This window comes from Camelus bactrianus, chromosome 14 (assembly GCF_048773025.1).
Source record: "Camelus bactrianus isolate YW-2024 breed Bactrian camel chromosome 14, ASM4877302v1, whole genome shotgun sequence".
Classification (NCBI taxonomy): Eukaryota; Metazoa; Chordata; class Mammalia; order Artiodactyla; family Camelidae; genus Camelus; species Camelus bactrianus.
In genome coordinates this window covers 2,020,414-2,047,252 of record NC_133552.1, presented here as the reverse complement: position 1 = coordinate 2,047,252, position 26,839 = coordinate 2,020,414, and the positions used below count along the sequence as shown (strand labels likewise).

At 43.8% G+C, this 26,839-nt stretch overlaps 1 protein-coding gene across 1 annotated transcript in view; it reads left to right on the top strand.

The window, feature by feature from the left end:
- Positions 1 to 26,839, top strand: part of LOC105066271 (uncharacterized) — a 137,240-nt gene that overhangs the window by 59,498 nt on the left and 50,903 nt on the right. Inside the window, exon 4 of the mRNA XM_074378653.1 lies at positions 26,015 to 26,064. Coding sequence (XP_074234754.1) covers positions 26,015 to 26,064 — 50 coding nt within the window. The remainder of the gene's footprint in view (positions 1 to 26,014; positions 26,065 to 26,839) is intronic.

Here is a 26,839-nt window from a genome sequence, read left to right as displayed (position 1 = left end):
AGGAGATTTGCTTTTATTTTGGAGATTTGGGGGAGGCTCATATTATATCCACATTAGTGGTGATACATAGATTTGGGAAAAGTGAGTTCCTCTCCTGCCTACTTCATAGAGGAAGTGAAGCGTGTGTGTGATAGTGAGCTTGTTCTTAGGCACATGAAGGTCATACCTAGAAAATGTTCTCATTGGCTGTGGAAAGGCCCCTTTAACTTGGATTTAACGTAAATACAGGCACGTGCCCTGCTGGCGCGCACCTCTGTTTATTCCCGTGCAGAGATCTTCTCACCTTCAGCACAGAACAGGTGCTTTTTTGCACAGCTCTCAGAGTAGTAGTTATGCGTCTTCGTTCAGTCCCAAAAGGGAAATCTATGTAGGTCGAGAAAGCAACAGAAGACGCTGCCTCTTCCCACCTCCCCTTTCCCGCCCCTCCCCAGCCCCCGCCCCACCCACCCGCACACCTGTGAAAACACCCATTCCTGCAGTGACCAACCCCAGGTCTTTGTCACAGCTGGTCACCAACTCGGAAGGATGCTGACTACAACTACATTGGACAAATGAGAGACTTTTCTGATGTGTCCCTTCCCAGTCTTGGCTAAAAATGATCAAACTGCCCCACTCACTCAGAGATTCCAGCCAAGTAGAATGCCCTAAAAAGAGTGTGGGGGGCTGTCAGTGTCAGAGAGTCCCAGCACAAGGATGATAAGAACTGCATGTCGAGTTAATGAACTGCTGAGCAGGACTAGGCTGCATCGTCCAGCCCTGTCTACTGCAGGAGCCACCCTCTCATTCAGCTGTTCTTGGTTTTATAACATTTGTGTTATGGGAAATGAGAGCAATTTCTACAATGCTTTTGATTTTCCCCCTCACACACAAAGCACAGTTTTCTGGGGGGACAATGCTCTCTTGTTGGCGTCCATCGTTGGCTGCCTTCTTCCTGGACCCTTAGCCGGGATCAGGAACCTCTCCGCTCCCATCACAATAGCCATTTGTTCCTGTCACCCTACTTGTTCCATTGTGTATTGTCCCGGATCATATACGTTCCTTTCAGCGTTGGGGGTGGGGGCTGGCAGAGGCGATGCCGGCACACTGTGCTCAAGACCTCTGGAGAGTTAACTTAGATTCGATGAATACGCTAAACTCAACCGGATTTAGGCAGCCTTGAATGGGAAATTGTTTCTCTTTGTAATCGACACTTGAGTTGTAATTGATAAGAGACATCTTTAAGGAATGTTGACTTTTTTTTTTTATTCCAGTAGAACTATGTGTTTCCTTCGTGCACAGGACCCTCTTTGAATCCTGAAATAGCTTGGGGGCTGGAGGGGCCAGCTTGGAATCAAACTTGTGAAGCAGGGAAACTCAACTTTGTAAGAACTGGTCTTGGTTTAAAAAAAAATCTGTGTTCTGATTCTGGTTCTTCTGTTTTTTCTTTATTTCTGAGGCTGCTTTTGATAGTCCTCGGGCGTCTGAGGGCCGCTCCGGCTTCGGCACCAGCGCAGGGAGGGAGGCTGTCCAGGCATTAGGCTCTCAGTTAAAGTCTGAGGCCATCCGTGTTGGACCTGGAAGCACGGTTTTGGCAGAGTTAGTGGGTGTGTTTATGTGTTGTTTCTGTGTATTGACACACGTTCGCGGTACAGTTTTGCCGTTGACTTTGCAGTGTATTTGCCATGTTACATCACTCAGTTTCTTCTCTGGTTCCTTTCCATGAATTATTTCATCAGGATACATAAACCATTTAGGTTTTTCACTGAAGCCACTCTGCCACTTACCAATGTTCTGAAGAGGGAAACTGACGTCACTGAGTGTGCACTGACGGAGCTGCAGCCTGTGGGACGCGTGATTGCTAGTCACTGTCACAGCAGCTCTGCGAGTGAGCTGTGACAATCACCACTGAAGCGTGAGAAAACTGAAATGTTAGACGTCTAGGCGTCTTCCACAGCCTGGCTGAGATGCTCCATAGCAAGATGGATTTAATGAGGTCTGGCTTCAGGATGAAATCTTCCACTGCACCTGCGCACCTACCCTTCAGGGGCGACCAATTCCAGGGTTTGAGCGGCTTTATTTTCATGTTTTAAATAATTGGCTTAAATGAGTATTTCTTAATTACTCAGTGGTGGTTTTTACTTTCCCCTGTGCTTAGTCTCCCTCTTGGCTAGCACCCCAAACACACGTGCAGTACACACACAAACACACATGCAGGCTCTACCTCCAGTCTCCCTACTTAATTCGTGATGCTTTGGGGCTGCATCGGTGGTTTAAATGTGTGATTGGGTGAGTCTTGTTCAAGGATGAACATGTGATATATTCTGAGTATATGTCACTGTGGTTTGGCTGTTATTTTCTTAGAATTGGTCATGCCTTGAAAAACTTTGATTGCTTTTCTAAGTACCTGTAAGTGAGTCCTCCCCCAGAACGGACCATGGCATTCCCGTCAATTCAGTGTAAATATCGGGTGCCCTAGGAGTCCACGACCAGTGCCCCTCCTGGAAGCGTGTCCTCCTGCTGGAACTGTCCTGCGGTGCCGTGTGCCTCCTGCACGTTCCCGTCACCCTTGTCCTGGGGGTTCCCTGGGCTCCTGCCTTTTAATGTGGACACCTTCCATCTCCCTATGGAGATTTGTGGCTGTGTTGTCACCCACAGGGGGAGGACCGACCGAGGGGCCAAAGGGAAGCTGGTGGGGCCACTCAGGGTCTAGGCTGTCCCTTCACCCCACTGGTCCCTGTCCTTGCCTGGCACCGCCTTCCCTGACCCCGTCTGCCCCCCTGCAGGGTCCTGGCTCAGCTTCACAGGAGGAGGCCTGGGCTTCTGCCTCCGTGAGGACCTCTGGGCAGGATGCTTCCCCGCGCACAGCACCCATCCTCACAGCACCCATACCTTCCCCTCCGCCTCCACAGATACCCGATGCCTCTGACTCCCCGCCTTTCTAGAGGGGGGTCTCTGTACAAACCAGTTTGCTTTTCTGGTTTGTTTCATTTTGTTTTCAAATTAGCTGTATTCTTAGAGCAGTTTTAGTTTCACAGCAAAATTGAAGAGAAGGGCAGAGACGTTCCATATAACCCAAGGTGCCCCACATGCATAATCTCCCCCATTATCAACATCCCCCATCAGCTGGTATCATGGTAGTAACCAATGACCCCACACGGACATATCACCATCACCCAGAGTTGGTAGACAATGCTGGACTCACTGTTGGTGTTGCACATTGGATGGGTTTGGACAAAGGTGCACTGACACGTACCCAGTGTTGCAGGATCACACGGAGTACCTGCACTGCCCTGAAGACCCTTTGTAGTCCGTAGATTCTTCCCTCTTGTTCTCTGGTTGACTCCTTCTTTATATGTAGGAGGCTAGATTTAACCCTTATCCACCAGGTCAAGGCTGTTGTCCCTTGTGCCTCAGCTTTTGATGCTCCGTGGCTCTGTGATAGCTCATCTGGTGCTCCCAAGACCACGTCACACACACAGACACGCACACACACAGGAACACTACTCAGCCATAAAAAAAAGAAAGGAATCTTTTCATCTTTGCCAACAATGGATGGACCTCCAGGGCATTATGCTAAGTGAAATAAGTCAGACAGAGAAAAGACAAATACCTTATAATCTCTCTTATATGTAGAATCTAAAAAAATTAAAAAAAAAACCCAATCTCATAGATACAGAGAATAAATTGGTTGTCAGAGACTGGGTGAGGGAAGTGGGTGAGGAGAATCTAAAGGTAAAGGAAGGGAGGGAAGGTGAGAGGAGAGCACGACTGAACAGAACATAGCCCAGTGGAGTGTTGAGGAAAGAAACTGAATTCGAGTAAACAAACCAAATCCAAACTTCGGTTTTGACCTAGGCAGCTGGAATGATTTTTTTCTTTTCTTTATTTCTCTTGAAATACCACAAAATATCTAAAACTACCTAGTACATGTTGGAAATGAATTATTTGTCATTTTCATACCTTCTTTAAATTCATACTTAATTTAGCTATGTTAGATGTGAAACTGAAAGAGGTCTTTCAATATTTCAATCCCCCCAATGCCAGTGGGTCTCTTTATTTTTTCCTATTCAACTATATTCCAGTCAGTAAACTTTTATAAATTTCATTGTAATGATGACATTTATGATACAATTTGAAATTTGAACACTGATTAAGTTTGTTTATTACATTGTATTAAAGTAGTTTTTCTTGCATTTGCCTGTCCTTATGTAGTTATGGTTAAGAATTTTATCTTTTAAAGTTACATAGTGAGATGTTTATGGATGAAAAGAAAAAAGATAAATATATATGGAATAATTAGAATACAAATTTATTAACCAGTCTTGATAAAGATGATATACGCATATAGAAAGGGGGTAATTCAGGAAAGATAATATGAATATAAAATTCTCAAGTTTTATGTCTTTAGATTATGAATTTAAAAAGAAGATAAATTGAACTGTCACATTCTCTGTCTCACATAGGGGATTAGGTAGATTTTAATTTTAAATTTAGTAAATGGAAAAAATTTATTTCAAACACATTTTTAAAAATAAACTTGAAAAGAAGATGAAAACCGTCGAAGTCACTGGTAAAATGGAAGTCAAGAAGACGTTCCGTATGACCTAATATAATATAAGGAAGGAACAGATACAAAAATGGAAATTAAAAGGTAAATTTATTCATTTAAACAGTTCACTAAGTGGCAAAATGAGAATCCTTTTATGTTGATTGAAAGTCTAAGTCTAATTAAAATGTGCGAGAAGTTTCATACCAAAATATAGAATCGCTCAATAAACCACAGGTGAATGACTGCGCGGCGCGATGCCGCTTTGGCGGCGGTGGCCGCGCAGCGCCGTCTGGGGGCGGGAGGTGCGCTGCCTGCAGCTCTGCGCTGCTTTCTCGGGACGGCCGTGGCCACTCAGGCTCTTCGTTCCGCTACAAAAATCTTGGGATTGGTTTTTCTCTATTTGTGCAAAACGCCCTTGGAGTTTCGGTAGGACGGCGCTGACGCTGTCGAGGGCGTGGGTAGTGAGGGCGTCGTCATGTCAGCGCAGCTAATCCAGGAACGTGAGCCCTCGTTTCACTTGTTTGCGCCTTTCATTCCGTTCGTCAAAGTCTTGCAGTTTGCAGTGTCAGGCTCTTCAGCTCCTTGGCTAAATGGGTTCCCAAGTGTTCTATTGTTTTTGATACTGTTGTGAGTGGGAAATGTTCTTTATTTGTTTTTCAGATAGTTGGCTGTTAGTGTATAGAAATGTAACTAAGTCCTATATGTTGATTTTGAATCCTGCAACTTTACTAAATTCATCGATTATTTCTACCTTTTTTTTTTTTTAGTAAGCTAGAAGAGAAATAAACACAATAAAACATTAGTGCTTGAAAGAGTGCTTTCCTTTTTATAAAGAAGGAGCTCTCAAAATAAAGTGGACAAGCTGCTGGAAAGTTCCTTAGAGACAAATGCAAGCTCAGTGATGATTAGAGACAATTACCCAGGCAAAAATAATTTTATAAATGTGTGTATTCTTACTGTATGCTAGACAGTAAAGGTTTTGTTGAAATGGACTTTTTTTTTCAGTCAATGAAAACTGAAGCAAGATTTCAAAATTCATCTCTACTGAAGTTTCCAGAGTCAGGATTTAGAAATGCATTTTCCCTAATGTTCAGAAGCAGAGCATCCCAAGAGACACAGTTTATTCTAGAGAATGACTAAGTCAAAAAATGTAGAAAGCCAATAAAATTATTTAAATTAATTATACATATAAACCATAAGAAAAAACTCCATGTGATGACACGTCTTTAAAAGAAAAGGCATGGATACACCTCACTTCCACCAAATGCTATTTAAAGCTGTACAGCATTCTAATCACTGGTAGTACTAATTACTAAGAAATCCAATGAAATAGGTGATATATCCTTATTTTTCAGATAAAGAAACGGACAGTCATATGGTTTAAATAGCCTACCTCGTGAACACATAGCTAATACACTGTAGGGCTGTAGTGTGAGTCTTCTGAGTTCAAAGTGCGGGTTTAAATCATTCTCCTATATTGCTTCTCCGTGAGAGATTAAAAATTAACCTAAGCAAAATATTGTCAAGTTCAATATAGTTATAAATTGGAAGGATTATTCACTGTGACCAAGTAGGTTATACCATGGGAATACAAAGTCCATTATGGATTTCAGAATAGATATGTACCAGAAAAAAAGACAAAGAAGAAACTGTTTCAAGAGTAAGTCTACCTCAGAAAAACAGCAAAGCAAGCATAACGATGAGATATAGGCAGAATTTCTATTGGTGTATATATTTATAAACGTGTCATACAACTAATCAACGTTGTTCTGGGCATTTTGGTCAACACAACAAGTAAGGCATGAAATAAAAAAAAGGAGATACAGCTGTGCAAAGTAGACAACTTTGCCATTGCTTGAAATTGCGTGATTGCATGCTTAATGAATGCACGAGAATCAGTTGGGTGAAACCTAAAATTAAATATGAGTGCTTAGCACAGTGAATGAATGCTAGCGTACAACTGAAAGTATCGTCTGAAGTTTGATGGCATAGAGATGGGAGAAGATTGTGACAGATAATTAAAAAGTAGAACAATCAGAAAAAGTAAAATCCAAAAATTTTTACTAAGAATGTTCCTAGAGAGAATTATGGTAAACATACATGAAAAACCAGAAAACTTACTCAGAAACTTAAAAGTGAATTTTAAGGACGAGAGAAACATGCCGTGATCTTGAATGAGTAAATGCATTATGTTAAAGATATTAATTCTTCCCAAATTAACGTGAAGTCTTAAAGGGTCAGTACAACTATCAGCCATAGGATAAAGGAAATAAGTTTATGAAGATGCTGGGAGCGAGGGCTTAATAAAAGTTAGTAAGTATCATTTAGAAAAAATTGGAATAAATGGGGAGAATAAGGAAGAATAAGAATGTGGGGAGTCAAGCCCTATCAGATATAAATTGATCCTTAAAGTTCAGCATCTGGTTCTGTTGCCGGCTTTGACAGGCGGAACGTGTGTGTGTGTGTGTGTGTGTGTGTGTGTGTGTGTGTGTGTGTGTGTGTGTGGTGTGCGCATGTGCGGGCTCGGGAGAACGCCGCGCGCCGCGGCGGGAGGGGTAGTTGGGTTAACGACACTGGGGAGAGCATCCAGTTGCTTGGAGAAACTTAGTTTTTTGTCCTCATTTCACATCATAAACAAAAACACAAAGTAAAACACCAAATTATCAATATATTAAAAAGAATTAATGTCACAGAGGAAAATAATACATTACATTTAACATACTGAAGTCAAAAGATTAAAATTATTAGTGATAAGAAAACAGTTTGCTATATAAAAGCCAGATAGCGTATTAATTGTTGTAATACAGAGTAAGTTTTTGTAAACAAACACACAACATCTAAATTAAAGTCCTAATAAAAATCAGCTAAAGGTCAGTTTAAAAATTTCACACAAATGGCAAGTCAGTATAAAATCAAATAAAATGGGCAACAGATTTGTAATAAACAGACACAAATTAGATTCATTAACTATGAACTATAAAATAAAAAATTAAGATGGCTAATTTATGGTCAGGAGGTATGGAGTTACTGTGATGGATAAATTTGATAAAACCTTTCTAGAAACACATTGGCTTTTGTACTCCAAAAGCTTTGAAATATTTTTAATCTTAAACCCACAATTCCGTATCTCAAATCCAAGGTCATGATCAGAGATCTGGTTTGGATCCAAGTACAAAAATGGCGATATAATAGTATAACAGTTTGGAATCATAGAAGTGTTTCCAAAGGGATGGACAAAGAATTCATAGCACGTCCAAAAGGTATTACGCAGTCATCGAGAACAATGTTTTCTATCGTTTTGTCAGCATTTATTTTATCATGCACAGTTACCCATTTCTTTAGTTGTAAAAATGATTAATTTATTAGTTAACAATTACATCATCAAGTGTCCCTGTGCTTATTTGGGGATGAATAAATACATAGAGGAAATCATGAGATCATTTCTCCAAAATTTAATTGTTGTTATCTGCAGATGATAATGTATTTATTTTATTAAACTCTTTCATCATTTAAATTATTTCCCATTTTTTTCCAAATTAGTTCTAATTTATAAAAATTAGGGAAGCGTATGTGTACATACTTAGCTTTGATGAAATTCACAAAACATGAAAATCAGACTTCATTTAGAGTGTAGATTTGGTTTCATGGTAACATTACAGATGGAACAAAGAAATAACGTTGAGAGGAAAATGAATCGGTACGATCTCAGAAAGGCAGGATGCCGGGCAGTACCAACTATTCATTCTGGTTGCGACACTGTTTATCTGATTATCATGAATCACTTCGTAAGGACTTCGTGGATAAGCAGTTCGTAGGTGTGCTGAATGGTTTACTAGGGGTCAGGAGAACCAGTGTGCCTGCTGAGGAAAGGAAGACTGAGTGAAAGGAAAGGAAGTTTGATTTTTAAAAGGGGGCAAGAGAAAGCTTGAGAAGGTTGGGGAGGCGGATAAAAAGATGCTGCAGATTCCAGCTGCTTGGCAGGAGGAGTACGTGTGCAGCTTGGCTTTGACTAAGCCGGTTTGGAGAATTCAGAAGAGTTTGAACCAGACCTTTCCCGGCAGACTGGCAAAAACCGTGAATTTTGCCTGAATGCATGTGAATTGTGATGTCCGGAACGTGCTGAATTCTAAAAAAGGTCTCTGCTTCTTGAAAGCAGAACAATAAATAAGTCTGGTGGGCGGCTATTTGTTCCTGGAATTTTGTGCCGAAGTCAGTTCTTGGAAAACAGCTTTCTGAGCCTCTGGGGTGTAGTCCTGAGGGAACGTGCAGGAACCAGCCTCCGCCTCACACACTGGAGCCTGGGGAGGGGCCGCACGGAGGGGGGTTGAAGTCAGAGTGTAGACTGGAGGTCTCTAACTCCAGCTCCCCAGGCTTAGGTGAACTCTGCTCAAAATTGTATTCTGTTCATGAATCTGGCACCAATTTCCCCTGCTGTCTCTTGTCTCTAAGGCTCTAATATTTTAGCAACTAAATGTTAAAATTTGAAATGCAATGGAACCCACTTTCTGCAACTCTGAATAGAAGTTTTCTTAGGTAACATGATAGCAATTACTTACAGACGTGGTGGGGAGGAGATTTCCCATCAAACCTTACTTTACTTTTTTATGGTATCTACAGTGTTTAGTTTATTACTCTCGTCTCCTACTTGGACTCTGTAGCTTTTAGTGAGTGTTGTGCTTGTCTGCCCTTTCCCTGCTCCTTGTGTGCGCGTGCACACTGCTTCCTCTGCAGAGTTGTCTTTTCTTTGTTTAACTGAAGCACAGTCAGCTACAATGTGTCAGTTTCTGGTGTACAGCACCATGTCCCAGTCATGCATATACATACATATATTCATTTTCATTTAAGTTTATTAAAAGATACTGAATATAGTTCCCTGTGCTCTACAGAAGAAATTTGTTTTTTATATAGTTCTCTATTCTTCACATTTTTTATGTCCCTTTATGGGAACACATTGTCTCAAAATATTAACCAACCGTTTATCCACAGGATTCACAAAGAATGGGTGCTAGAATCCTCCTTAAATAGAAAAAAAAAAAAAACCCATGATGCTGCTTCACCTATCAGGGAAAATACTTCAAAACACAGCCTCGGGAAATAGTGAGTTAATGCCCAAATATCGTAATGTATTAAGTACTAGCTCACAAAGTTTGTTTAAGAAAGATCATCTCAACCTATTTTAAATGTAATTCTCAGATAAGATAACACCCTTAGTAGAACGAGGACTGTGGTGGGTTGAGGAACCTGCCTGGAGAATCGTTGAGTTGAACATTTTTCTAACAGGTTGGGGGTCTTGAAAGGAATGTGCATTTGGATCATTAGAGGACTTCAAAACTGGTGTAAAATGAGTCTTTCCAGACGAGGGACGTGGTACCGTCTGGGAGGAGACACAGCGTAGTTCGGTACGGCGCCTTCTGTTATGGGACAGTTATTACTGTCCAAAAAGAGGGCTAAAAGCTGGCGCAGAGCTCGCATGCTGGAACACACGCAATAGGATGGGGGGAGGGGACGCCTTCAAAGTTGCTTCAAGGACTGATGTTTTAATACGTTGTAAATAGAAATCAAACACTTTATTAAATAAAAGTGTAAGGTAAAGCAAGAGTTAAATTTTAAGCTGGAAAAAATTAAGGTCCTTCTACACTGAAATGCTTCTCCGAAAGCAGAAAACTTAGGTGAAGTGTGAAGGTCACAAAGTTGGTGACCGAACGATGTCATCAGAGAAAATGAAAAATAGCGCGAGTGTAGTAATGTCTGGAAATGGTTGAGCCAATTCAGGTAGGAGGAAGGATACTGAAGGCAGATAATGGGAAGTGATTAAGTGCCTGGATCTCTGGCAAGACCGGGTGCGGGTCAGTAGGTAACTTTGGTTCAAGACAGAAATACAAATGCCTTGGCACAGAGGATCCAGAAATCTTTACAAAGAAGCAAAGTCAAAGATTCTCAAAGAACCGCTGGAACGCTTGTGAACCTATGACATGCCTGCACACGTATGCACACACACAGACACACTCTCACTCACTGACTCAGAGTTCTCCACCAACTTAATGACCTGATGATTATGCTGCTCACATCTGAAGTGCATTCTGGGAATGTCACTCTGTTCCTGGTTTGGTGGCACAGAATGTTGCTGGAAGGACGTTTCTGATGGGAAAGTGGGAAGAAATGGTCGTGTGATTCTGCAGAGATTATTATCCATTGCTTATACGATTCTTCACCGGAAAACCACTCATTGCCGGAGCACGTAACACCTGTGTTGTGATTTGGGCGATGTAAAGGGTGTCCGCCAAAGTACAGCTTAGCAAAGTCAACCACGGCGCCCGCAGCACCCACGGATAACAGCCCTCCCAGGGACGGAGGTGGCCTGCAGCTCACTGCGCCTCCGGGGAGATGAGAGTAAACACAAGGAGGTAACAATGTTCGAGAGGTGTCATGTGTTGTAATGGGAAAAGGATCAGCCTCAAAACTGAAGCAAAATGAACCCCCTCCTGAAAGCCAGCTTTGCAGGACCCGGGACTTGCAGTCCCCCGTCTTCACCTGCAAAGAGAGATGGGTAACACCCACCTGACAGCACTGGAGAGATTACATAAGACCATGTAGGAAAGCCGTCTGACTCGCGGTAGGCGTTCGCTGCAGGACCGCTGTTACTATCGGATGAACGGCACAGGCCGTGACTGGAGGTGGTTTCTGTGCAGCCCTTTGGGTGGGTTCTGCACCTACTGCCGTCAGCTAGCTAGGAGGCTGGGAGTCTTTTTTTTTAATTGAAGGACAGGCGGCTTACAGTGTTGTGTTAGTTTCTGGTGCACAGCACGGTGATTCGGACATGCGTGTCCACGTGTGTTCCCTTTCACATTCTTTTTCATTGCAGGTTATGACAAGGTATTGAACACAGTCCCCTGTGCTCTACGGTGGGACCTTGTTGCTTATCTGTTTTATGTAAGTGGTGAGCATCTGCAAATCCTGAACTCCCAGCTTATCCCTCCACCCCCGAGACTGGGACTCCTGAGTGTGAGAAATTCTCACGTCACATGCCCAGAGTCTGCTCCTGCAATTTGAATTCTGTTGCCCTTGAGTCTCTACACTCTCCCTACTGTTTCAGTAAGTTTGAGAAAAGGATGATTTATCTCCTAGTATAAACCTGAAACATGCTTTTATAGGGAAATGTGTCTTTGGGTGGGCTCCAAAGGAGACAGACTGGATTTAACTCATTCCTAGGTGTGTGATCTTGGGACCCCATTTCTTGGTGTCTCGCTGTATAAGCGGATGATAATAATAACGCTTACCTCACCGGGTCGTAGTCCAGGCACTGACTAACAGACCTTACAGTGCGCGTAGAGCGGAGGTGGGACTGACACGCTAAGTGCTCAGCAAGTGGCAGGGGTAATTATTTTGCTATTGAAAAGTTGCCCTCAGGATTCAAAAGACATTTAAGAAGTGCCCACGTGCTTGTGCATCAGCTGTAATCCCACATCAGCGGTGGGTCCCTGCCTGCAGACACTACTCCAGTGTCGCGGTCCCAGTGAGCCACCATCGCCTGCCAGCTAACTGTTGGCAACAGGTAGCATCTTTCTGGAGGCAGCTGTGAAAAAGTCCTTCAGTCCAGAGTGTTATCAGAGTTCTCATAACCTCCTTCCACACCTCGTGGGATGCTCCCCGTGCTTCATGGTGCTTAGCTGGTGCTCCTACGCATCTGCCGGCAGAAAGATGACCAAACTCACACTGAGAGAGAGACGTTTGTAATTCTCCCACTGTGTACAGTGGGGGTCTAAAGTCTGTAAGTAGGATTTGGACCTACACCTATTGGGCTGGAAATATTTAATTACCTGGCTAATAACACAGTTCATAGCTAGCTGACTTAGTGATACATCTCGAGAAGGTGGGCTTGGAGGTGATGCCCCACCTTAAATAGTTCCCCCGCCTTTTGAACCACCCTTCTTCTTGTTTCTGTTTGTATGTACAGCACCCAGGGGGTGCAGACCCTCAGTGGCTGCCCAGAGTCTGCGTGCTGCCCAGCTTGTGAGCAAAAGCGGCTAACTGGCCCCTGGTGCAGGTGATTAGCTCGGGGCCGGCACCTGAGCTCAGCGCGTCCAGTGGCAGCATTTGTAGACCAGACCCAAGACCCTCAGAAGACCCCAGGACTCAGGTCCGAGTGCCCACCCTTCCCTCTTCCGCCGTTGCCACCCAGCTCCTTCTCCCCATGATGGCGCCCTGAGTCCCTTCCGAGTCCTCTCCTCTCATGTAAGCTGGTCCGCTTCAGACTCTGTGATGCACGGCAGTAGTTCTGCAAAATTTATTTTTTAAAATTATACATCTATGCTCCAACTTCAGGACACAGATCAAAGTGTGGCAGGAGATCAGAAAGTTAAACTGAAGAAATAATTTGTTTAATGTTTAAAAAGCCTTTGTATATTTATAAAGGGGTGACTATGCTTTTCTGTCTTCTGGTATTTTTGAAATGATGTGATTTGCATGGAGATACAAGACTGTTGCATGAGATGGATACTGGATAAAAGAAAACAAACCACAAACTTACATCCAACATTGTAAACAGTAAAGTAATATCACAAAGCAGCCTGCAGAAGTTTAGGTTTAAAACTCAAAGTTAGTTTACCTTAACATCTGTTTTCCTGGGGGGGTGAAAATACTATATTCTTATAATCTCTTAAACTTAGAACAAGATAAAGAGGCTACATTCGTTATTCATAAATGTTGTTTCTTACTACTTTCAACAGTTTCTTTTTTGCCAGGAGACATTCAATTCACCATGAATAAGCATTTTTAAATATTTGGTTAGATTCTTTTCCCCTTGAATATAAACTGTAAATTCTTACAATGCCATGGGGTGGAGCTGGTGCACAAAGTTTGAGTCACAGTTTTCATTGTTTTGCTGGTTGCTATGTTTGAGATTTTTAGTTTTTTACCACGTTACGTCTGATAAGTTTCCTATGAAACTTACTGTCTGCTTTTGTATTTCTATTTGAAATTCGTATACAAAGTCTTAGTAGTTTAGTTTTTAAAGAATTACAAAAATCAGTAATAGCTGTAATGATTTTTCTGGTGAGCTCTCTCCAGAGAAGGCGAGTTGTGGGATGTGGTATTTATCCTGAACCTCAATTACTATAGAGATATTTGTAAAGGAGGGTTGAGTTTTGTAAGGTGTAAAATAAAGCCAGATGCTTTAGGTGGACGCATTTACGTAGGGCTTAGATGCGGAGAGGAGATTAATTACATGCATGTTTCATTCACTGACTTTTCCTCAAAGAAAATAATGAGTATTACTCCAAAGCTTTCACGTTAATAATCTAAAATTAAGAAACATTTGCTTGTTTAGCCTGTGGAACAGGGCCCATGGAGACGTGTTCAGCGTTGCTCATTGTAATTTGCACTCATCGATACAATGATGAGAAAGGAATAAATACCTGTGTAATGGGCAGAACTACACCAGGTCGTGTGAGAATATAAACATTAATAAAATAATTGTATTTCATACGTAGGGCTTATAATCTATTTTTTAAAAAACAAAATATATGAAAAGCTAAATCAAATGGAAAATTAAAAGATTATTCCAGAACAGGATTAAAGACCTGTTGCAGGACAACGGGCATTTAGGAACGAAATGGATTTTAGGAACACAGCTTGGAGTGTGAATGGGAATTTGTATTGTGCAGGAAGAGCGGAGAACACAGACACCAAATCAACAGCCATCTGTACGCTTTTGATTACAAATGAAAAAAAATCCTTACCTTTTAAAAAATGCTGAATTGAATAATACCATTCATTTCCAAAAGCCAAAGGCTACCCAAAATGTTGAGATGCATTTAAGATACAGAAGGCCCGAGTGGATGGGTTTTTTCCCCAAAACGTCTAAAAATATAAATATAAATATTTTCCTTCTATAGACAGAACACTTGGTTTTTAAAAAGAGCTCCTTCCAATTAAATACTATCACTGAATTTTAAACCAATTCTCAGCTATAAAACTTAATGTATATAATGACTGGAGTGTCACAAAGAGACTCTCCATCTCCCGCAGGAATCAGCTCTCCCCTCATGCTCCAGGCACGCTGTATGTTAGGGTCAAGGGCGTCAGGTCGCATAATCGCAAACCAATAAAAGTTAAAGAGAAAATGAGTTTTACTGGAAAAAATTTGTTAAGGATCATGCTAGCGGAAATGTTAGAATGAGCCCTGTGAGAAGTAATGGGAACAGGGGGAGGGTGTAGCTCAGTGGTAGAGTGTGTGCTTAGCATGCGCAAGGTCCTGGGTTCAGTCCCCAGTCCCTCCATGAATGAATTAGTGAATGAACAAATAAATAAACAAAATTAACTACCTCCCCCCAAAAATAAAAAAAAATTTTTTTTAAATCGAGGTATGAAGAAAGACATGTAGAACACAATTATAACAGCACAAGGAGCATCTTCATGGACTCTAAATGTAGGAGTGGGAGTAGAAGAAGGTATAGCCGGTTCTGACCAGGGGTAGGCACTGAGTACAAGCATAATGTAGGTCCCAAGGGTATTAATGCATCATCTTGGATGCTTGAGGAAGGACGGCTTCACCCAAGAGGTGGCATTTGAGCTGGGTCTCAAAAATGATTAGGCACATAGTAGGCCCAGGAGGTAGCAGGTGAGAAGACAGAAATTCTAGTCGAAAAAAATAATTTCTAATGTAGTAGTTTTGTCATGCCAAGGTCATTAAATGATTCTCTTAAGGTCGAACAGCTACTTAGTGCAGAATTCAAGACGTAGCTCAAGTCTGTAGACCGGGCATTGGCAAACCACAGCCCATGGTGAAATAAGGCTTCCTGCCTGTTTTATAAATAAAGTTTTATTGGAACTCAGCCACCCTCATTGTCTGTGCTGTGTCTACACCACGGGAGCAGAAGTGTTTGCAACAGAGATTATGCGTGGCACGCCCGGCAGTATTTGCTCTTTGGCCCTTGACAGAAAGTCTGCCCGCACCTCCTGCAAGACTTCAGTTTAGCCTTATCCTTAGTACACTGTGCTGAGGATGGGCTTGGTGGAAACACGGGACTGTGTGTGAACAGGTTATGACCAGATACATATTCTGAAGGTAGCAGTTATCATGGTGACGTTTGCTATCCTAAAATTAAATGAGGCATCGCACAATGTGAGTATCACGGAATGTCCGAGAGCATCATTAAAGGATCCAAAGGCATGTCCATGCGTGGGGACCAGGCTCAAGGAGGGAGGGACCAGGCTCAAGGAGGGAAGGTCCAGCAGGAGGAGAGGACGAGGAAGGGGCCGCCGTGGACCAAGGGGAGAGAATTTGGAGGCCTGGGGAGGGAGTCCGAAGCTGGAGAGAGTCCAGGGGGCAACGACCAGGAGAAGACTGTTCCGTTTGGGCTTAGGTGCTCACTAGAAGTTCCTTTAGCAGATGAAGATAAGGTCACAAATGCTGGTGACGTTTTTATTCAGATGAAAAAAAAAAAAAAAAGCCAGTTTCATCCTGGAGCAGTTTCACAAGGTTCTGTTTAAGTGCAGTTTTCATGATGCTGAGTTACACATTTTACAAGTGAGAACCCGGAGTTCTTTGTTAGTTTGCAGATGACACATGATTAGTAAAAAGGTGGGGGCACTCTGAGGAATGAGCTAAGAGTTAGACAGTCTGAAAAGTCTAAGAGTTTCCAAGGGTGAAAAACAGGTCCCACAGGAAGAATGGACTACCGACTGGCACGGGGTCACCGAACAGCGGTGCCGTGAGCTGGAAGACAATGGAACGGCAGCTTCCAAATGCCGAGGGGATGTCGAATTTCATACCTAGCTAACCGTAAATCAACAATGTGCATAATAAAGACATTTTCAGACATGCAAGTTCTCAAAAATAAGGAAAAACTGACCTGCTAAGTACCACTTCTCAGGGAACTCAGGAAAACGTCTTCCCCTAAGCTAAAAAGGCATCCTAGAGAAGTCACAGGACCTAGGAAACAGACGGAGAGGGAGTTTTCTTGGCAGAGGTTCAGAAGAAGCCTGGGAATGGCTGCGGCGGGCGAGGGGGCACCTGGGCCTTTGGAAAAGGAGCGTCAGTAGCAAGAGACCCGTGAACGTGCTCTTCGGCAGTTACCAGGGAGGAAAGGTTTACGTGTGATAATACACTGATGTAACTGTTTAAAGAATTTCCAGAATGATGTTACTACCCTAATTTCAGAAACATTTTCTTCTGTGCTCACACAAAATTTTAACATAATAGACATTAAGATAAAGACGTATTTGTATTACATTCATATTTAAGACTCTTTGTTCTTAGTTAAGAGATTGAAAATGAAGTCATATAGTCACTAAGTATGAATTCGAGAATAAAGCTGCATGCTTTTTAATGTGTGGTTTCAGTAAGTCTCACCCAGGAGTCTCCTTGTGTCCACCTGTATTTTTCAAGTCGTCCTGTGACAGGAAGTCTTTGGGGGCAGATGTCCAGGCAAGCGGCGGGGGGAGGGGGGGCTGGGGGACGTGAGCCTGTGGTCTGAGCCCCGAGGTCTGGCCGTGAGGTGGCGAGGCTGGAGCCTGGTGGGGTGTGGGCCGTGGGGTCAGGGTCCCAGCAGCCTCGGGCGCACGGCCGCCAGCCCTTCCTCCCTCTCTCTGGGTAGACGATAGGGCACAGGATGGTTTAAAACCCCACCTCGAGGTCTGTACTAACGAGTCAAGGCAGCGCTGAAGCACTGTTGACGGCTGTCCTGAAACACGCAGAACTTCTGATGAAGCGTCAAAGCGCAGCACCGGCTCCACTCCAGGGCTTAGATGCTGGTGGGTGTTACGGTGTCAGAAGATGGTCAGGAGGGATGGCGGCTGGCCCCGCTGAAAAAACTGGAAAATGCTGCTGCGTTATTTCTTGGTGATCTTGCCTTGTGGCCGGACGCAGTGGTGACAGCTGCTACGTAATTCTGACAACTTGACTGCTGATCTTAAAACAGCTCGCAGGACGCAGAATGTGTGTTCATGAAACAAAACGTAATTCATAGGCTCTGAGTTGCTCCTCCAAAGTGCAAACTTAAGAGCGAGCTGGAACATAACCGATAAACCTGAGAGGTTTAAGTGGGTTTCGTTCTTTAAAGAGCCATGTATAAAAAAGTTAGTAAAACAGCAAATATCAAAAGAAACAGTAGAAAGCATTGTGCTGTTATTAAATATGCGGAACCTAAATGAATAAATGAAAAAGTTTAATTGTTCTTAATACTGTTGAAGTTTTTGGGGTCTTTATTTTTTATTTTATTTATTTATTTAACTTAAACAAATCTAAACAGTTTTATGAAGTTTTATTAGTTACCATGGAAACCCCGAACATTTTGGTCCCTAACTGGGATGACGCTCTTAGGATATTTACTGAATTGTAACCAGGGAGGGGGTCTAAGGAGGGGGTAGAAGTTATCATTTTAAAAGTACATTAAAAAATTCTTTCTCTGGTCTCAACTGGTGGGTGGTTTTGCCCTTCAGGGGACATTCGGCAGTACCTGGAGACAGTTTTGGTTGTCCCCCCAAAGTTACCGCTGTCTAGTAGGTAAATGCCGGAGAAGCTGTTAGACAGCAGATTACCTGGCAGAACGTTCATGATGCTGAAGTGGAGAAACGCTCTCCTTGTCCAGAGGCCACAGGTCTGTGGAGTCTTTGATTAGGAAGGGAACTTGGAGAATAAAAGCCCTCATCTTCCATATAAATCCCCGTAACGCTACAATCCCGTGAGCGGTATTTTTGCGGGTAGAACTATAATACTGATTTTTTCCCTGTGTGCCTGTTTGTTCATGTCGACCACTTCTATGGAAACACCAGGTTTAAGGTTTTTAAAAAATGCAGCTCATACTGCATAAAAGGTCATTCAGTCATTGACTGGCCTTAAATTAATCATCACTTGCCCCAGATTTCAAGAGTTTCCACTTGCAGTTTGAAGCTTGGAGTCATGCTCCCTTTAGCATCTTAGATGCTGGAAAGCCACTTTGTAAGGTGCTAAAGCTAATTAACATGCCTCCATTCAGCGTGGATATTTTTAAGTGTAGAGTCGTAAGCATTCTACATGAAGGAACGTTTTCAAGACGTGAACACCTCTGAGCACGTGTCACTGGATGTGTGACACCTCCTCGAGCGAAATCCACAAGAAAATGGCTCGTTAAAGCCGGTGAATGAAGATTTCAGTGCGAGAGTAATCAGATTCCCTGCTGGTTGCCAAGGGTGCATCAGCTCTATCCTCGGGCTGAAATTTCCCACAACAAGTTCAATCCTGCCCTTCCTAGGAAACGGTTTTTCCTTTAAATTTTTTTTAGCTGCAGTAAATCAAAGAGTTGTATTCGTAGATGACCGTAGACACCTACCCCGCTCTAGGAAGCTGGCTGATTTCCCCTGGTGAACGTGGGTCTGCGTCTCTGTCGTGACCGGGTTGTGACGGTCTTACATTTTCAGAATTAACTGCAGAGCGTTGTCCCCTGGCCTCAGGGTGAGGTTATTTGGCTGGAGAAAGTCACTCCAGGGCCTCCTCTGCTTCTGCAGTTGAAGGTTGGACCAGCTGAACTCTCGAGGTCTCTCTCCAGCCTGGAATTCCATTAAGCTACAAATGAGACCTTGGAAGTGGAAACAGCTCTGTCCTTGGGCCACAGGAAAAATCAGACGAAGCTGAATTTTAAAAACAGCTCTGGGCGGGAGACTTTCTGCTCAGGCAGTAGAATCAGATCAACAGTTTTTCTTTTCATTTTCTAATTTTTTCCCCTTCTTGAGAAGTCTTGATACTCAGGGAGCTATCAGCTGTCCTTAGAAAAACAAAACACACAAAAATAGATTAAGTCATGTTAGCGCCCTATTGTTGGAGTCCTGCTTTGAACGTCGCTCCTAGGACACACCCGCTCTGGGCGCCTAGGCAGACATTTTTAAAAGGAGGAGATTTTTGGTACATGAAGTAAGACTAAAGATAGTCATCTCTGTTCACTAACTGTCTAGACATGGGAAACATCTGGGAAAAAGACCAGTGTTTTCATATAAATTTCCTTCCACGCTTCTTCTAGGCCACTCTCAGGAAACTGCTTACTGCTGGTCTCCGTGATAAAAGTCGCTGGGCTCTCAAACTCTTCCCCGTAGGCGCTGTCAGCTCCCTTCTGCTGTCTTCCTCGTAAGTGTAGAAGGGAAGAGCCATCTTTTCCTCAAACTGATCGTCTGTGCACAGTCTCCTCTGTTCCCGGGGCTCTGGCATATCACTTCAGTTACAAAGGATGTCACTTCCTAAATCCTCCCGAATATGCTGGTTCCATCGAGAAAACGTGCCTTCTCTGAAACATGACGCTGTGCACTGGAAGCTGACGCGTTGTAACTGACTGTGCTTCAGTCTGAAAAAAAGGAAAGAAAAGAAGGCACACCTTCTGTTTCTGATGCTGTGCTTCGAGCCTGTCCTCTAACACCGGCGCCTGGGCTCAGCCCAGCGGCTGGTAAGCGCCCTCACAGCCCTTGGTGGTTTGGTTCTGCCTGGTCCATGGAGGCGTCCCTGGTCACTGCAGACTTGCAGCAAGTCCTGTCGTCTGAGCCCATAGCCAGCACTGCTTCAGTTCAGTGGTCCTGGTGGTCCGTTTCCCCGTTTCATGAGATTTTTGACAAACGTGGGTGTACCCTGTTTGCCCAAATAGTCTGTGAGATGGCAGATGCCTGACTGCACGTGAGTTTGTTTCCTGCTGAAGCTGTTCCATAATGCGGTTGATTTCCGATGCGTCGTGCCCGGCAGGACTGCACGTCCTCCGTGAGAGTGGGCGGCAGGCGCCCCCCTTGGGAACCCCACAAACAACATCGCACTGAACCCGTGGGAAGGAAGAAGCCTCTGAAGGTCTGGCCGCGGTCTGTGCTGCCACGGGTGGCACAGCCTGAATCTGGTTCACCGTTCACGCTGACATGGCAGGAGTATACTCTGAAGACATAGTCGGGTTGGCTGTGAATGATTGAACATTGGGGCTAGAATCTGAGAGGCTGTCTGGTCAAAGAGTTCCCGGCACAAAGTTGTGAGAAGGTTTCTAAGCTCTCTAGTCCTACTTCAGTTCAGACTAAAACTACCAAGACTTTTTGCTTTTAACTAAAATTATGTCATTTAAAGGTAGTAACAATGATTATTTCATCCTCATAGGAAACCCTGATTAATAGTTCGTAGAGAGACATGTATCTATTATTGGTTAATAAAAAGTAGATATGTAATATTAATAACTACAACCCACTGAGCACAAAAGCATACTTAAAAGTAGGGCTGTTACAGAGGAAGAAAGATAGAGAATTATGGTGCTGAAAAAGCTGTCATTCAGGCATCTAATCCAGCCTTGTTTAGATGGGGCAGGGGTGGTGATAAAAATAAAAAAACTGACACCCAAAGAAATTAATATTTTAGGGCACAGAGGTGAAATTGGCAGGACTCATATCTCATAACTACAAATTTATTTCTTTCACAATTTACCTTTCTATAGACTTTTAGGAACGAACCAATAACCTAGCAAAAAAAAGTGAGCTGCCAAATTCTTTTAGATGCCAAAGTTGTCTAAGAATGGGGTAAGGACGGTTGTATTGACAGAAAGCCACCAGGAACAAGCTTTCGTCTGAGTTTAAAGTGTGATTCCTATTAGACTGTTTATTGACATGATGAACGATAACATTTGCTTTCATAATTTTCCCTTATTCTGTAGAAAAGTTAATAATTTAAAAAATCTCACAGGAATGGTTAGTAGGGAAAATATCACTGACGTATGGAGACAATGGTGTTTGCTCAGGGACGGGGTTGGCATTGAGGACAGACTTTAAAGTTTAAGCAGACTGTTACAGTCTGTCCGTTTCTGGTGTGCAGGGTCATGTTTCAGTCGTACACACACACACACTTTTTTTCATATTCTTTTTCGTTAGGGGTTATTACAAGACATTAAGTATTGTTCCCTGTGCTAACAGAAGAACTTTGTTTTTTTTTAATCTGTTTTATATATAGTAGTTAGTATGTGCAAATCTCGAGCTCCCAGTTTACCCCCCCATCCCCTTTCCGCTGGCGACCGTGTTTGTTTTCTGTGCCTGCGAGACTTCTTTATGAAAGACCGAAGTGGTGACTTGCAGGAAACAGTCAACTAAGAAGAAAACTTTGCCCCTTCCATCTCATTTAACTTCTTCTAATTGATTGCCGGGAACCAGCATGGAATTCTGTTTGTTAAAGCTTAATTTCCATCACCTTCCAGAAAATCCACAGTGTGGCTGATAGAGTAGAAATTCACACTCAGGGCTGGACCGAGCTCTCAAGAAGTTAGTTAGATTTATTGTGTGAATAACTACAAATAAATGAAAATCATTTTCTCTATTAGCAGATGATGGATTTTAGTGACTTTTGGAAGGTTTAAGAATGTAGTTCTTTATTGCAACATTGGACACAAATTTAGAAAGGAGAAAAATTATTTTCTTTAACAAGTAGCCCTATGTATACGTACAAAAATGAACAGCAAATTATGTTATAGACTACATAACTTAGAGAAAATACTTATTAGCACGTGACTGTGTTAAAGTAAGACAAAAATGAATGTTTAAAAAAAAAACGGCTAAGTTACAACACCGCTGTTTCACGATCAGACCACGGTCTGAGATTGTTTTCCTGTTGAGTCTCAGTTGAAAATGATTACTGGGGTGAGGTGTCTATACACCAGTGTTCGTAAGTTTATAGAAGAAGAACTGCAGGGCCATTTAATACTGAGAATTATTTTTAAAAGCTTGCATTAGCGATTTACTTCTAGAAGAAACAAATATTAAAAAAATAAATTTGGAAGCTGTGTTATTGGCATGCTGTTTTAAAGAGTACTTCCGCTGGCTCGATGATGATATTTTAATATTTCCCCTGAAAGCGCCTGGTTTTTACTTTATTTTTAGCATCTTTCAACCAAGACATCAAATTAGAGTTTGTAAAAGCTCTTTTATTTAGAGATCATTCTTTGTGATTCAGATTCTCCAGTCAACACCTAATTTCCATGTTCATCATGGAAGCAGTCATATAATTCAGTGAAATCTACAGACAGGCTGTAGACTTTATTTCAGCCCTGACTGCAGAGTTCTGCCACACCCAGCGCTTACCAGAAATGCTAAGGGCTAGTAGAATGGAAGAATTTAATTGAATCTCCTTTATGATCCTCCCCAAACTCTGGCTGGCTTTGCTAAGCAGGGAAAACAGTCCACATTTGGGTACCAGTAATTTGGGACTTCACTGGAGCACACAGTAGGTAACGCTTTAAAGATAGAATTAGGTGCAATGTACGGGGACCAGCAATCACAAGACACAGTGAATAGGTTTAACCGGTAGGTTGATTCATGGCTGAGGATGGATGGATCAGTAAACACCTGGTCACTTGTTGGACTGTTTATAGACTAAGATCTTCCCTTAATTGAAACTTGAGGTCAGAAATGAATAATTAAGACAGTGTTTTGTTTTTCTTTTTACTTTGTTTATTTTATTTTGCTTTGAGGAAGACCTTCCTATTTAATGCCAGTGTGCAGTTATCCTGTAGTAAGTCAGGCTGGGCGAGTAATGTTTTAATTTCCTTAGAGGTTCTTGATGGCACACGAGCATGTACTGGAAGATCCGTGGTCGTTTTACAGGGCTAAGGGTGTGAAAGATACAGAACAACACACAGAAATGAGAAAACTGAGTGGACGCTACTGCTGGAATAGGTTCAAGTTCGAGTCTGGTTGCGGGGGGTTGACACATTGCCGAGGCTGGGCACTGAAAGGAGAAATGTGGGACTGCGCTGAGCTGGTGTGGGAACAGACTGAAACCACTCTAGCTCAAAGATTCTCTGTTTCCAAGAGCAAACTGCGAACCACAGCTCTGCAAAGTTCCCTAACTCCGCAGTAAGAGAAACACTCACAGCTACTGAACGTGACTGTATACCAGGCCCTTTCTCAGCATTCTCCATCCACCTCAACATTCAGTCATCGAACCAACTCTGTGTGATAAAGTCTGTTACTATTTGCATTTTACTAAGAGAAAAAGGAGGCACAGAGAGGTTTTGTGATTTAAGAATGGGGACACAGCTATTAAATCACAGCGCTGGGACTTGGCTCAGATCTGAGTGTCCAGGGTGGGACTCGACTCCACCAGCACAATCCATTAGGAGAGAAGCTGGTTTCCTTGTGCCTGGAGAGATCTGTTCTTTCCCCTGGAAAGTGGTCACTCTGCACAGAACGAAGCCCTCCCTCGCCTTTTTCATTCTAGTATTTATCCTAATGTCACGAGCCTGACGCCTGGTTCTCCTTCACGAGGTGACTAATAGTGGGGTTTTTACTGTCTCATGTACGGGAAACGACACGATCAGACTGTTGATCAGGGCTGATTTTTACCCAACTCAAAGGATCTCACGTGAACATGGGGATTTATTACAAGGGTGCTGAGAGGCCCTGTGACACGTGAGGCAGGAAAGGGGTTTAAATTCAGGGACAAGCGAACAAGCCTCTTCTCGTGGGGATGGTGTTTTCAGACCTTGTCCGTGTATCTGCCTGTGTCTGTCTGTCGCTCTCTCCTCACTCTCCACGTGGCCTTTCTCAGCTCTCCGTGGAAGAAGCCTGGACGGCAGTGAGAAATCAGCTGCAGAACAATTTGGGGACGTGGACATGGGTTCCCTAGAAACCAGACCTGACCCGATACACTGAGGTGACCAGGGGGTCAGGGATCAGGGAGCCTCCTAGGTCAGCCCCGGTCAGAAATCAGCCTGAGGCCACACAAGGCCTTGGTCAGAGAGGACAGAGCGGCGTGGGGAGCAGGAACCGGGAAGGAGGGCGGGGCAGAGTGAAGACACAAGTTCTGTGTCCTGAGTGCAGGTCAGCAGAGCGCATGGGGCCCTCCCCCGGAGACGCCGTGTCCGAGAAGAATGCAGGCGGGACCGGACTAGGGGGGACGGGGGAGTGGGGTCGTGGGCACGTGGACATCACCCTCTTCCACAGCTGTCCTTGTAACTGAGCAAGGTTCTTGCTGGTGGAAAACCCACTCAACGTGTTCGACGAGCTTGGCCTCCGTCCCTTTTAGTCACAGACGTGGCAGGATGATCAGAGGCCCAGCAGCCGGCCACGGTGATGGGCCCACCCATGGGGACGGGTGCCGCCTTCTAAGGCTTCTGTCAGAACTTCCTGGAAAAGGTGATTTCTTCTCGCTGGGTTTGCTCGGGGTAGAGAAGCGGTAAGCCTGGGACTGGCCCTGGGCCGCCCTGCCCACCTGCGGGAGAGCCCGCCTGGAACGGGAGCCGGAACACGGAAGAAGGGAGGCTCCCTGGGAATCTGCGTTCCTGAGCCCCTCCCCGCCCACGGCCAGGGAGCCAGTGCGTCCCCTTTCAGCTCGAGCTGGTCTGAGCTGCGTTGTGTCCCACAGAACTTCCGTGTCCACCGACGTGGTCAGTACACGTGCGCGGCTTCCCTCCCGGGCGGAGTTTAGACTCTGTGCAAGGACGTTGTGAGCGGCTGCGCTTTTGTGATTTTGTCAGGGACGAATTACATGTGGATTAGAAACTAGGACGTAATTAGACTAGACTTTTATGAGATTTATTGTAGTGTTTGTATATAAAAATGAATGAAGAATGGAAAAAGAAGACAAACCCAAAGCTGAAATAAAAGGGAAATAAAATTCTTCAAGAAATTTCCTGTTGTGTTTCCACCCTGATGTTAGCTGTTTGGTTACTGCAGTTATTTAACGATGTTTTCTTCTCCCTGCAGCACAAATACCTGTTGGTTTGAAATAAGTAGGACCAAATGTAAATAGCTGTTAAGATGGAAAAGAAAGCGCAGACAGAAGAGCTGATGGCTACCAGCAGGGGAGGGTGGGGAGGGGTGAACTGGGGGCTTGCGATTTGCAGACACTACTACGTATAACAGAGATAAACAGCACGTTTCTGCTGTTCAGCACAGGGCACTTCAGTCAATATCTTGTAGTGACCTATAATGAAGAAGAATATGAAAAGGAATATGTATGTGTACACGGAGGACTGAAACACGATGCTGTGCACCAGAAACTGACACAACGTTGCAAACTGACTAGACTTCATTAAAAAAAAAAGAAGAGAAAGGAATGTGGTGTGGCTACTTACTCAGTACCAGACTGTATAAAAGGATTTTCTAATTTTGTCTCATTATCTGCATGACAATCCAGTGGAAGAGGCATCCGCTTCTCCCCTTTACAGATAAGGAAGTTTAAAATGCAGCGCGTTAAGTAGGTTAAAAAGTCACACAGAGTTGGGAGCTGAACCCAGTTCTTTTGATCTTTTCTTTTACACGATGGTGCCTCTGTGACCCCCACCTGTTCAGAGACGGATGCTGACATGAAATGCATCGCAGAGGACCTGGCACTTTTGCATCAGTCTTGATTCTAAATTATGAGGATGCATTCTGATGAGTTAGCTCTCCTGGCGGTCCTTATTTGAAAAGTAGAACATACTAATGGAAGCAATCATGAGCATTCACCTTTTCTCTCTGGTTTAGAAAACCCTGATTTGTTTTTTTCTCTCTCTCTCTCTCTTCCTGTAGAATGTTAATGCCAGGACCAGAAGGCTGTCCAAAGGGCCTAGCTTCCCTAGGTATGTGCTATTTTAGAACCACTTCAAACAAGAGGCCATTCTAACTGACAGTAGCTTCAAAAAATGTGTTCCTGGTAAATTAAAGGCGGGCGCGTGCTCACTGAAGGTAAACAGGTGGTGAAGTGCGTCATTAGGACCTCATTTGTCCTGCATTTCTCCTGGGGCAGCTGACGGCAAGGAGGACTCGGGGCGTGGAGCCCCCAAAGGGCAGGCCCTGAGGTCGCGGGCCCAGATGCGTCACCACCAGCGCAGAGCGCGGCCTGTCTCTGTGTCAATTACCGTCGTTTGATAACGGATATTATGTCAAGGTCTGTTCTTTCTCAAGATGCAGCCACACATTCTAAAATCATTACGAGTGTAAGCCTGAGCTCCGTGGCCTCGGGGTTCAATTCATTTGTTACGTCCCATTAGGACTTGGAGACACAGGCCAGGGTCTGGAGAAGACGGCGGGGCAGCGGTGGGCAGTGTTCTGCCTCTGCTGTTCCCTTTACGGGGAGGTGACCTGTGCTGGAGCCACTTAAGATCCACACGATGTGGGGGGCAGGTAACCCCCGGGATCGCCCCTGCTGCAGAGCCGCTGGGGCATTGCTAGCAAATAAGCCCAAGTCAGGCCCAGTGTAGCCTGAGAAGCTTCGCTGAAATGACGTCCTTCCTGCTGGACCCTCTCTCTGCTTGGGGCGTGGAAATATTGTTTCTTTTCCCCCTTTCTTTCAAAAAAGCCATCTCTGGGCTTTCCAGTAGTCTTTTAACATTTCGGCCTTTCCAAGATCGCTTT